At 56.0% G+C, this 12,759-nt stretch overlaps 1 protein-coding gene across 2 annotated transcripts in view; it reads left to right on the forward strand.

The window, feature by feature from the left end:
- Positions 1 to 1,705: 1,705 nt before the first annotated feature.
- ITGB3 (integrin subunit beta 3) overlaps positions 1,706 to 12,759 on the forward strand; it is a 30,830-nt gene continuing 19,776 nt past the window's right edge. The window contains exons 1-4 of one of the 2 annotated variants that reach the window (XM_009675944.2): positions 1,706 to 2,043; positions 2,126 to 3,368; positions 4,436 to 4,643; positions 11,093 to 11,178. In XM_009675944.2, the coding sequence (XP_009674239.1) occupies positions 4,580 to 4,643; positions 11,093 to 11,178 (150 nt within the window). In that variant the 5' untranslated portion in view covers positions 1,706 to 2,043; positions 2,126 to 3,368; positions 4,436 to 4,579. Of the gene's footprint in view, positions 2,044 to 2,125; positions 3,369 to 4,389; positions 4,644 to 11,092; positions 11,179 to 12,759 lie in introns of those variants that run through there. The other variant, XM_068919133.1, reaches the window with a different exon arrangement.

Consider the following 12,759-nt stretch of genomic DNA (forward strand, 5'->3'; position numbering starts at 1 on the left):
ATGCCTCCTTCCCTCCGTGCTCCCCAAACCTGCCTCCCTGAAGCATAGGGCAGCGAATTCGTGTTCGCCCCAGCGAATCTCCCGCAGGAGGGGAGAGCTGATTCCTGCAGGCTGGGAGCTCCACAAATGCAAGTTCCAAGCTAAAGTCTTCACCGTGTTCAAAGAAAAACAGCAACTCCACCCCCTTCCAGCCTCTCCCCCCACCCCAAGCCCGGTCCGCCTTCCTCCCCCTCCACACTCACCCAGGCTGCCCACCCCCTCCCCACACACATGCACCCCTCCTGCACTGCCAAGGGTGCCCTCACCCACCGCTGCGCCACCCCCAAGTGGGGGCTGACCCCTAAGGCCCTGCTAAGCAGCACCTAACCCATCCCTGCTCCCACCCCCTTCACCTGCTCCCAACTCCAGCCTGCAAGGTCTGTGTTGGCCCTGGACCACTGGCAGGTTCATGTCCCCGGCCTCTCCCCCCACCATGCACACTCCTGGGAGCCTCAGGTCAGTGCTGCTCTCACCGATCCTGGTTGCTGCTCTGTGCCACCCACTCCTTTCTCAGAGCAGCGCTGGCCCAATCCAGCCCAGTCCACCCCCAGCCCTGCTCAGCGATGCTTGTCCTATCCCTCTGGATGGGAGCTGGATCCATCCCCCTCTCTCACACACCCTTTTAGCATCTTTTTACTGCTCTAGCTGGGGTTTTCCTCCCCAGGTACCTTTGTCCCCACTCTGAGCCTGGAGCAGGGCAGGAGAGGGGATGTGTCTCCTCCTCCTGCTTCCTTAACCCCTTCGAAGAGGACACTGAGATACTGGAGTCCCCCGGGTGCCCCTTACCTGTCCCACCTCTGGGTCTTACAGCAGCATCACCGCTGGCCCCAGGCTGGAGCATCCCAGTCCTGCCTTTTCCCTTGGGTCCCCTCAGCCCCACCAAGTTAATCCCAGGGGAAGTTTTGGCAGCCGCTTCCCTCTCCTTGTCTGCATAAGGCCCCAAAGCACAATGAGAGTCAGAGAGTGCCCAGCCATGTCCAGGCGCAGTCCCTACCCTGCCTGCCCTGGACCTTTGCCTTGGAGAGAGCCAGGGCAGGGCTGGACTATCCAGGCTTTGCTCAGCCACAGTCTCGCCCAGGGCAGCTGAGGGTCTGGGTCCATCAGGACCCTGCCTCCCACCAGTGCAGACACGAATGAGGGCAGTGGTAGCAACCACAATCCTCATTCTACATCGTTGTTCAGACCTCAAAAATCCAATTAGCTCCCAGCATCCCAGCTCCTACCACCTATCCCATGTGCTCGCTCTGGCTGCATTTCCCCCGTTTGCCCCCCACTCACCAGGGTAAGGCTTTCTTTGAAGAAACCACTGACCCCAGAGGCTGCTGTATTTACCTGTTAACAGTGTCCCCAAAGGGCCTAGAAATATGTCTGGAGGGCACTTCCCTCAGAGGAGATTTTTAATAAAGCTAAATAAGAACTGATAACTGCAGCTGAATGGAGGAGTGTGAGGAAGGCCGGCTGAGGATGAAGGGTGGCTTGGTGCACACAGCGTCAATGGGCTTTCTTTTTAAGGGACCTGGACCACTTTCTCCATTTCACTTTTGTGACAGTTAGGGGCCCAAAAGCTGTTTGGTTTGGGTTACCTCTTGCTTTTTCCTGCTTGTTTTGCATGCGGCTCTTTTCTCCTCCAAGGGCTGCCTGATCTGTGAGATCTCATTTGTACCAGGAGAACTGCAGAATGGAAGAGGAAAGCCTTGATCCAACAAGGGTGTCTGTCCATATTTAACATGATGGCCAGGAAAAATCCCTGTGGGAAACCAGAGCATCCCAGATGCCCAGTGCACTCTTGGGGTGCAGAGCCCAGGCAGGATCTCCTCTCCTCCTCCTCGCTCTCTCCCCAACTGAAGGAGTTTCTGCTCCCTCTGGTGGCTTCAGCTTCAGCCTCTCCTGCCTGTTTCCCTGCATGCCTGAGCATGGATTCACGCTGAGTGCGCCATCACTTCTCTGGCCCCAGCTAACAGCCTGCCATGCTGGGACAACCAGGGACATGGAGCAGCTCAGCTGGTAAATACTCCCTTGGCTGCTCCTAGCCATTACATGGCCAGATACTTCAAAAACCAGAGCATTTCCCAATTTATTCTTCCAGGTTCAGCTTCTCTCCAACTCTCCAGGCCATATCCAGCCCTCAGAGGAAAGAGGACAGCGATGACACTCTGCACTGTGTGCCACTGCACAAGCATGTGTGGTACACAGAGTTAACATTACGGTGATGACTGCCGGATTCACAGCACTTTCTGTGGATTTCTGTACCTCCTTGTACCCTGGCAGAACGAGAGCCCAGCAGAGCCCAGGCAGGCCAAATACTTCACCTGCCCACTTTTTCTCTCTTTTTCTTAGTTTCTGCTCCATGCTGGAAGCAAGGGTTGGAGTATTGTGCTCTGTCATGACATTCCCAGCTAACGCTGGCCTCAGAGGCAGGACGAGGAGGACACAGCAGGCTGTGTGTCCTCTTTGGAGCAGGAACAAGCTACTGCATGGGCAGAAAGCCCCGCAGAACTACAGAGGGCCACACAGGTGGCATTTGCAGACAGGGAGAGGAAGATGTGCAGGAAAAGCAGCGAGATTGGCCCTAAAACTGGCTGATGGGGTCTGTGGTCTGAGATGGCTGCAGGAACTGGAGCAGAGCAAGATCTACAGTCTCCTGCAAAGCAGTTTTGGGGTGTTTTTGATTTCCCAAGCAAGGTGCAGCCCTTTTTTGAGAGTGCACAAGGGTGGATGGCTTTCCTTTAGACTCCTTTTACCAAATCATTTTTAACCTATCCTCACAGGGGATGGATCTCAAGCAGAAAACAACCATGTTAGTGTGCACGAGTCATGTGGCTGCAGAAAGCTGCAGCTTGCCTGGCTGTCCTGCCAGACGCCGCTCCAAGGGCGGCTTTCTCAGGAGCACAGCCTACTTCCACCACCTTCCCAGGTACCCATGGCATCCCCGGCAGGTGATGCCCCTCCACGGAGCAGAGCCCACATAGCCACAGGAGGGCAGCAGCACCCCGCAGGCAAAGCAGGACTCAAGCAGGGAAAACAAAGAGGCATCAAAAGTTCCTCTTTTAAAGCCAAGAAGAGTCCCTGCCTCCTGAGGCAGGATCCTCATCTCCAGCTCACCCTTGGAAACACCATCAGAGCCACATCAGCCAGGATCAGAGCAGTTATTCTCATTTCTCCCAGCACCTTAAACATTACCCTGCGGGTTCCTGCATGCCAGGCTGCGGTTAAGGCTACAGGTCTCGTACTCAAGGCCTGACCAGCCCAGCTCCTACACAAACTCATTTTGCACTGCCTGCCTCTCCTCCGAGATGGGCTGAGGTCTCCAGGATCATCCCGGCCCAGAGGTATGTCATTGTTGCCCCCAACCCAGGTCGCTTGGCAGGGGGAGCAGCCCAGGGCTCCAGGGAAACAGCCCTTCCCTCCCTTTTCACTCCTCCAGCTGTGATTTGACTGAACTGGACTGAAGCAGCCCCAGCAGCAGCTCTGGCTTTTCCTCCCAGCAGCAGCTGGCTCCGCAGCACAGCCCCCAGTTTGCCTCCCAGCACATCATGCTGGATCGGCGTAGCTCAGCCTTCTCTCAGGGGCTCTGTGGCCTGACCAGAGGAGAGCCAGGGGTCCCTGAAGGGACATGAGGAGCCCTCGCACAGCCTCCCTCACGGCCCAGCATGTCTGAAACTGAGCTCCTTACATCTGTGCCTCAGTTTCCCCCTCTCTGAGTAGGACTATGGTACTGCAGGGAAATGAGATCAGGATTACAAAACCTATTTGGAGGGTGCTAACAAAGCAGCTCAGCCGTTTCAGCGGGGACTCTATGTGCAGGTCTCACCTCCTGTATGTGCTGTGGTACAGGAGCAGTTCAGGAGGACATGGGGGAAGAACCAGCACACGTGAGAAGAGAATCAGGCCCAAATTATCAGACCCAGATCTGAACATCCCTCCCCTTTAGGATGTCTGGGTTGAAATCCAAACTCCTGAAGAGCAGCTGACTTCAAACACCAGGTCCGATTCTTTCTTCCTTCCCTGGGTCTCGCTTAGATCCCGGCTCTAGTTTTGGTGGAGATGTTCCCATTCCCACCGGTGCTCTGGAGAGGGTAGCTGAGAACCTGCACTTTCAAATACACACATAGCTCGACTCTTTCTCCCCCACTCCTTGAAATCCGAGGCAGCTCAGACTTGGCAGGGTTAAAATCCAGGTTGCCTTCCTTGCAAGTGAGTAAGATTTAGCAAGGAATTACTCATAGGCTAAAGAGCCTGAGGGAAAGGCTGTCGTCATCCCTGGGGCTGTAGGTCCCACACTGGGTTTATGCGGTCCTTGGCTGAACTGAGAGAGCGAAAAAGTCTGAGGAGCTCCCAGGCGGGGGCACTCACTGACTCAAAACCATGCTGAGCCAGCGCTGTTTCCTCCAAACAGCCCCGCTCCACGTGTGCAATACACCCCAGCTCTTGATTCATCCATCAGACTGCTGAAAAGCTCCAGCCGCTCAGAGCTGCTCTCCATCCCTGCCAGTGGGGCTGTTGTGAGCAACCCCCCCGTGCGCAGGGCTCGCAGAAGAAGATGGGAAAACTCTGCCTGGCTCTCGGGATCCCCGTGGTCGTGCTCTGCGCTGCTGGCGTCTGGGGTAGGTCTTACAGCCCGGAGCGCTGGTGCTTGCTTAAAGCCGGATTTGCCCTAGTCAGGCATTTAGCGCTTACGTTGCCGATTATTTTCCAAAATCCCACGAGTTTCTGCTCTCCCAGGGCCTGCGATTTCCCGTGAAAATTGCTCGAAGGGGAAGCTAGCAAACTGAAACCTCGGCGTGTTTCCCAGCTACAAAGCATCGCTCAACCCCGTTGTGCTTTGACTGATTTGGGGCCAGGAGGGATTCTCAAAGATGATGTGGCTTCGAGATGTTGCAGTTCAGTGTGTTATTCTGTCCCTGGGTGCAGCAGGTTTATATTCTCTACCTAAATTGTATTTGGCATGTTCTGGTTTGTACTGGAAGCAGTGGGGTGTGCCTTTGGCTCTCTCAGCAGTAAACAGGCAGCGAATGTGCTGGGGGAGTTTGCAGGGCAGGTACTTACTTACTGTATCCCTGTCATTTTAAGGGCATGGGGTGTATTCGTGCTAGTGTTGCTATCATTTCATTTTTCTCACGTTTTTTTGATGCTTTTCTTTGAACCCCATGATTTCTGGCATTGGGTGATTACTGAAGGAATACAGCTTGCATTTTAAAAAAATCTCCAGTGTCTCAGGTGTGGAGGAGAAGCTAAAAAAGTGATCCAGGTGTCTCTTAGATACTTTAGAAAAGACATATTGCACTCCCAAAATGGTGCAGGCTTTTTCATCTCCCAGTTTATAAATCCATCTCATTGTTTTCGAGGCCTGACTCACGGGGACTGGGGCGGGGGGGTAACTAAAGAATCCCAGACTTTGGTAAATTCCCAAGAATAAAATGAGCCTTAGATTTGCTGCCTAACTGAGCTGTCAGCTGTCAGCGTGGGAAACAAGGTAGCCTGCCAGAAGAGTTGAGTTCCCCCGGTTGCCTTTTGAGGCTGGGTAGGCAAAGGTGGGACAGGGTCAGATGTAGAGGAATTTGTATGTGTGTGTTTGTGTGCTGGGACCGGAGGAGTTAGGAGGGATGGTAGCTCTTTTATGTGAACCTCTGCGTGTGTGGCACATACTAGCAATGTTAAGGCAACATCACCAACATGACAGTAATGTGCGGTGGTACCTGTCAGCAACTGAGCTCAGTTTGGGGCATCCTCTCTCCAGGAAGATGCTGGGAAACAGAGGGATTCAGAGAAAAGACAGAGCCCCAGGACAGCCTGGACAGGAGATCAGCAAGAAAAGCCCAAATCCTTACTGCTTAGACAAGCAGAGAGCCCAGGGAAAATCGAAGCATAGTTTGTGTGCATCTTTATCAATATGAAGTTTCCTGCGTGCACATTCTTGCACGTATTAGCAGAGAGAACAGCAAGGAAAAAAAAAAAATGGGTGGCTTGCTCCTGCGGTGCATAGAGTGGGAAGGAGGTTACTGGAGTACAGATCTGAAAGCCTGAGTAATCTTTCCCGGCGCGGGGAGGAATGATGCTCTGCCGCAGACGTCTGGGGCATTCGGATGCACTGTTTCACCTCCCTTGGCACCATGGTCCCTGGAGGTCACAGCCCAGCCCAGCCACAGGCAGCTCTTTCCCATGCTGCAGAGTTTATCTTCAGTCTCACTGTACTTGATGTGCCAAGTTTTTTTTGTTTTTTTTTTTTTTTTTAATTCCTAGTCTTTGGGATCAGGTTGTTATATGAGACTTGCTGCTTTTGCACTAAAAAAAAAAAATGCAACTTCAGTTTATTAGCTTTTGTGGCTAGAAGAACAAGCCCAAAAAAATGAGGGGAAAAAAAAAGAGAGAACTAGAAAACACATAAATTACCATCTTAGGAGTCTTATGATTTTACGCCTAATCTCTTAATGCAGCGGTTAGGAGAGCAGCCCTGGCTGTGCATCTCATGCCAGCAGTGCTGAGCACACCAGGGGTGCCCCATGGCCTGGGCATTTTTGCAAGTAACCTGAAGAAAAACAAAAGGGGATTGGGCCAGCTCTGACGCAGCTGGCGTAGCGCTGAGCAGGGCTGGACAGGGATTTCATTAACCTACTTATGGCCAGTACCTGAGCCTGGGAAATGGTGCTGAGGCACTCACAGGGCCAAAAGCAGAACAGGGTGAAGCCCGAACATCCTCTGCTCTCGTCCCGCTGTGCGTTTTGCACCAGCTACGTCACGCCAGGAACCCATATCCCCGTCTCACTACAGCAAGACCCTCCAGACACCTCACCTCTGCACCCAGCCATGGGTGCAGTGCTGGAACCACCTTTGGACAGGCCACCTCAGGGATGGTGGTGGACACCTCCTGGCTGCCTGCAGGGACCTCGTCGACAGATGAGACAGCGGGCTTCTAGGCAGCCTTGGGGCAAGGCAGCATCTCTCCTGCTGAGTCCCCTGCGGTGCCGCCCCATCTGAAATGATGTCCCCTCTCTGGGCAGTCACACTGACCACAGTCCCACCACTCTGCCTCGAGGCAGGACAGCCCATCTAGTGACCGCGCATGGCATGTTCAACCAGTAAATGGGATTTACATCTCCAGCAGGGGAAGGTGGGTCAAGGCCCAGGATGGAGACAGGAGCAAAAGAGAGCCCTGAAGGCATCCAGTGTTGCTCTGGAGCAGCCACCACAGCTGGTGGTGGCAGCAAGAGGAGAGGAAAGGAAACCACTGGGGCCAACATGCTGCAGACTGGCAGGAGATGATTTGTACCAAATGCTGGGGAGCAGGTGAGCTCTTCAGAGGAGAGGGATGTCCCTGGGGCTCATTAGCCCTGGAGCTCAGGTTTCTCCGCGTGACAAGTCAAAGCGGAGGATGTTTGGGGGTTGGTTGGCAGGAACAAGCTTGTAAATCCTCTGCGTTGTGTCTCTCAGGGACCAGGGTTAATGCTGCTGCCTGGGGTCTTGGGGGCTTATCCCAGCAATGACCCAGGCAGAGCTGTCTTTTCAGGGGACCTTGCACTCTCTTCAAGCAGGTCTCATCACTGGGCACCTCTGCAGGTAGCTACCGTGGCCACGTTGCCCTTGTTTGTCCCAGCACCCCGCCCTGTCCAGAGGGAAACTGAGGCAGTGGGTAAGGGACTTGGGTAAAGTCACAGGGGAAGAGATGGAAGAGATGGGATTTGGAGCGCTGTCTCTCATGTTCTCAGGTGCCAGCCGGAGCCCTGGGCCCTGTGAGGGGGCTCTCGGCCCTGTCCCAGGACCAGGAGTGTGGCTGTCCCTGCAGGCACCCGCCGGTGACAAGAGGCCCCTGCGAACTCAGCGCTTCCCCAGTCGGCGCGGTGCTGGGGCAGAGCCTAGTGACGAAACCATCCTACAACAAGCTAAAACCCATCACTTAGGAGATAAATGCCACCGAAGGGCTACATTGGAGTTAATAATAGCTGAGGCCAGGAGTGTTTGTGGTGATATGGGGTGGTGTAATCCTGCCCTAGCAGGAGCTGAAGGAACCGCAAGCCGTGAGTCAGCAGTTGGGCCTAGCGGTTATGGGGAGGGATGTGAGATGGGAAGGAAATTACAGGGCTTGGTAAGGGACAGCAGCTACCTGGCACCTCTCCCCCTTCCTGAGCGCTCGCCATGCCGAGCGGGCCATGGAGCTGGTTGAGGCCCCAAAGCAGCCGGAGACAGAAACGGGAGAGCGGCAGATGCCATTAGCACCTGGGCTCGAAGCTGGATGCTCTTTGCACTGCACTTGGCACAAGACGGGTCCGGAGCTGTGCTCCGCGTGGCGCTGGGGATGCTTGGTGATGATAGATATTGAAGCGTGTCCCCCAGGGATCCCATCCAAGCAACACAGGACTGCTACACAGGTCATGTCATGGGGAAGGAAGGCCCAAATGTCACCACCTCTGCCCACAAGAAACATTCCTGGTGCTCCCCAGAGGCCTGCCGCTTCGCGAGCCGTGCCCTGCGTTTGGGAACACGGCCCCGGGGCTGGCAAACACCGTGAGCTGCCAATGCTTGCCGCGTCCCCGAAGGCTGCCAGGCGAATGCTTCCTCTGCTGTTTGCAGCCCTGCGCGAGCCGCTTCATAAGCAGCTCCCGGCTGCGATCCACGGCGGAAATCCATGGCACGCGCCCCGTCGCTGGGCTCCAGCCTGCCGGCGTTTGGCAGGGCAGGAGGGATTTCACGCTGACACAGGAAGAATAGGCTCGAGGAAGCGGGAGCCAGCGCTGTCATTGCAGCCTCTGCTTGCTGCAGACGTTCAGCAGATCGTTCCCTTCCCACCCTCTGCCTATCTGAACCCATCTACCAGAGAGAGCAGGGCTGGAGCTGTTGCATTTTTAAGTGCCTTCGGTGCAGAAAGCACCGAAGATCAACCTGTTGCAACCTGGGCAATGCTAAATTCGGAGCAGTCCCTTGCCCATCCTCACACGCAGCGCCTCGATATTTCTTTGGTGTGTGATGAGAGCACTGGGACGCAACGCCAAGATGCCCGCACCGGTGCTGAGCATGCACAAAACGCCCCAGGGCCGCGCACCGAATGCTGCGGCATCCGCTCGGCGCCGGTGTTGGTGCGAAGCCACGTGCAGAACGAGGCGGTCGGGGTTTTTGCTGCCATCCCGCGTGGGACCAGCGGGGTAGCGCGGGTGGCTAAGCCCCGGCTGGGGAGAACTGGCCCCTCCGCACCGGCGCTGAGTCTCCGAGCAGCCACCTTGGCGTTGGGGCAGCTGCAGCGAGGCTCGACGGAGCGCTTGTGTGTCCCCTTCAGCCTGTCCCCTCCGCACCGGTGCTGAGCACCGTGTGCCCCTTGAGCCTGCCTGACCCAGGGCGGGAAGGTGGTGTGCTAGGCACGGTTTGGCCCAAAAGACTGATAATACCGTTCAGCTATTTCCTCTTTCTGTTTCGCAGTGCGTTTCCTCTCGGCGCAGCAGAAAAAGGCTGTTTTTTTCCACCTGAGCGCTGCAAGCAGCAGGGCACCGAGCAGGGAAGCCCTGGGGCAGGGGGATGCACGGCCCTGGCATGTTTCCCGTCTTGTCCCTTCCTGGATGGCGTTGTGTCAAGGGGAGACACCAGAGCCCGCTGCTCTGTGCTGGCAAACCACAAAGACCCGGGGCTCTGACGGGGTGACAGCTTTCTCCTGGGCGTGCAACCCCGGGGAGACTTGGCTCCTCCATCCATTCTGCTGGGGATGCTTAAAGCTTTGCCAAGCTGCTGCGCTCTTGATGCTGGCAGCCCCCGGGGAGCGAGAAGCAGTCGAGTTTTAGCAAACCCTGGAGGGAGCGATTCAGCGCAGCCCCAGCGCGGCCGTGCCTCCGTCCGCGCCAGCCCCAGGCGAGCTGCCTCCTTGCGTCAGCAGTTGGCAGCTGGAACCGCAGAACCGCAAGGTCTTGCCTCCACTGGAGGAGCTCTTCCTCCCCCAGCGAAAGGTGGCTCAGCCCTGGGGCCTCTCCCAGTTTGCAGCCCCTTGAGTCCTGGCACAGACCGGGGGGCATCTAATCCAACCGGCGCCAACACAGCTGGTGCCGGCTTGTTTCTCCTGAAGTCTCCACTGCTGCTTCCACTGGTGGAGCGAAACCTTGGCCCAGGGTGTCATTGCAAGCCACTGGCGGTGTATCTGTGGCCACATGCAACCTTCCCTTCCCTTCTTTCCCCACGCTTGAACTCAGGCCAAGACTAGCTATTATTCACATTAGTGCCTGCCCAAGAAGGCATCCACCGAGCAGGCTGGAGTCAGTGGGAAAAGTCAGCTCACCCGCTGCGCTCCCCGGCCGCGGCGCAGCGCTCTGTGTCCCTTGGGAATTAACCCCCTCCCCTGCTGCCCCAGACTGTCCCCAGAGAGCCGCAACGGACTGGGGCTGGGAGCTGTGCCATCACCGCACGCAGCCTTTCACCAGGATTGAACCCCGTGCTCAGCGGGGAGGCAGCTCCGCTAGGGACAGCCGGTGGGCCCCCGGCAGGAGGGGAAGGAGCAGGCAAGCCCCACGCTGCCCCGTCCCCCTCGCTTTGGGCCTTGCAAGCCCAAATCGCCGTGCGTGTTGCAAGCCCGAGTCGCTGTGCCGTGTGCTGTTTTGGGGAGGTCTGAGCCTGTGCATCTGTTTCCACCAGCTGAGGATCCGGCCCTCGATGCAGCTGCCTCGTTCTCCTCTCTGGCAGCAGAGCAGAGATGTCCCCCACCCGCCGGTGGCGGGGAGGTTTGGTACCACATGGGTGCAAGGCTGCAGGGATGGGTGTCCCTGGGTGGCTGAGGGGCACCGGACCCCCCTGGGAGCTTGGCCCCTTAAGGGAGCTGCAGCTGAGCAGGTGGGAAATGAGGCTCAGTGCCGGGCAGGATGAAACTCAGCAGGTACCAGGCTCTGTGGAGCAGGATTGGGTGGTTGGAAAAGGGGCAGGGAGGAAATATCGAGGACCTTGGGGATCTGCCTCTTGCAGGCTCTGTTTGTCAAAGCCAATGACAGAGCCCTGAGACTTCAGCACACGTGTAGGCATCAGCCGGGGCAGCGGCTCAGCAGGGCTGTGCCGCGGCAGGTTTTAACTGCTCTCTGTCCTGCTGTTGCAGGGGGTAACATCTGTACCACGCGTGGCGTGAACTCCTGCAAGCAGTGCCTGGCCGTGAGCCCCCTGTGCGCCTGGTGCTCTGCAGAGGTAAGAGACGGAGGAGAGACCCTGGGCGGAGGCTGAAATCCCTCCCTGAGCTGGAGGAGGGAGGCCTGGGAAGGGAAAAGCCTTTGGGCTCTGGGGCAGGCTCTGGTCCCTGTGTGACGGCCTCGAGACCCGATGGGGAGGAGGCAGGCTGTTCTGCATCTCTTCCTCGCCATGTGTGAATGTATTCTGCAGCTGCATGTGGTACCACTGACCACAGCTTGAGATACGCATCTCAGGTCTCACAGGCTGGCAGTTCCTGTGTCGCTCTGAAAACCTGCTCCTCATCCGGGTGCTTAAGGGGAAGCTGCGCAGAGCTGGCTGGGAAAGGCTAATTATTTTTCACTGGGAATTCAAAATCGCTGCTTTTTCCTCCCCGCTCCCCCCCCACCCCAACTTCCTCCTGTGCCACCTGTGTGACAATGCAAGAAAATACAAAAAAAAAAAAAAGAGGTGGGTTTTGTTTGTGTCTCGAAAGCACGCTTTTGGAAAAAAAAAAAAAAGCGTTTTCCTTTAGGTGTGTTTCTTGCGAGCCCATTCCACTAAAGGAATTTAATTCCTGGCAGGGTTTGAAAGGGAAGGGGGGGGGTGCGGCTCTGAAGGGAGGAAGAGGAAAATATCGATTAGAAAGAAAGTTTCTGTAAAATTAGTTTTTGGTTTCAAAAGCCTCTCTGGAAGGTTAGGGTGGTGGGGAGGGGAAGGAAAGGCCAGCCTTTCCTAAAGACCAGGATCTCAGAGAGGCAGTGCCTGGCTTTAGTTACTGAACTAAAGATGATGTGAAAAAAAACAAAAAAACTTATTTTCAGAAGCCTCGACCACTTTCCCACAAAGAGACCTGCCCCTCTGCTCACTAGTCCTTCCCCCCAAAAAGTTGTCCCAGCCTTAGAGCTGAGCCGTGGCTCTAAACGTCCCTTTGCTTGGGTGGATGAGACCCTAGACAAATCTGCCACGATACCCTCCAAAAATGCTGCCTGTAGGGCTTGTCTGTCGGGGAAAACAAGGGGGGGGGGGAGTTTCCCAGCACGGATCACATCTGGTGAGCAACTAGCCCCAGGGAAGAGACAAAGGGGAGGTGAGGGTGGGAAGGGGAGAAGTGATAGAAACTCCTCCAGGGCTTAAGTGAGGCATCGCCTTAAACAATGTGGTGCTTGTGTGTCGAAAGGGCCAGAAGGAGTTCCCTTTCCAGGAAAGGGTAGAAGTAAGAAAAGTGGGTGTTTTTTTTTTTTTTTTTTGCTTCTCCAAACCTGAAATTCTGTAGCCTCGAGCTGTGGCTGTGCCCATGACCCATGCAAGGACAAAGAAAAGGCTGGGCAGAACTGCTCCAAGCTGGAGAACGCTGTTGGGTTCTGTCGCCATGGCCGGATCCCGCTGCATTGGGGTGTTTGGGCCGGGTTGGACGATGTGTGCTGGGATGCGCGTGCCGGATCTGGACCTGCGCCTCTGCCAGAGCCTCCCGTTCAGGAGCGCGACTGGAGGAAAAGCTTCCCCTTGCTGTGCCCATCAGATAACGGGGGTTTCACAGCTCGCTCTTGGCATGCAGGATTAGCCAAGATGCTTGGCTTGATGAGACTTGATTTCTCTCCA

This window comes from Struthio camelus, chromosome 25, assembly GCF_040807025.1.
Source record: "Struthio camelus isolate bStrCam1 chromosome 25, bStrCam1.hap1, whole genome shotgun sequence".
Taxonomy (NCBI): Eukaryota; Metazoa; Chordata; class Aves; order Struthioniformes; family Struthionidae; genus Struthio; species Struthio camelus.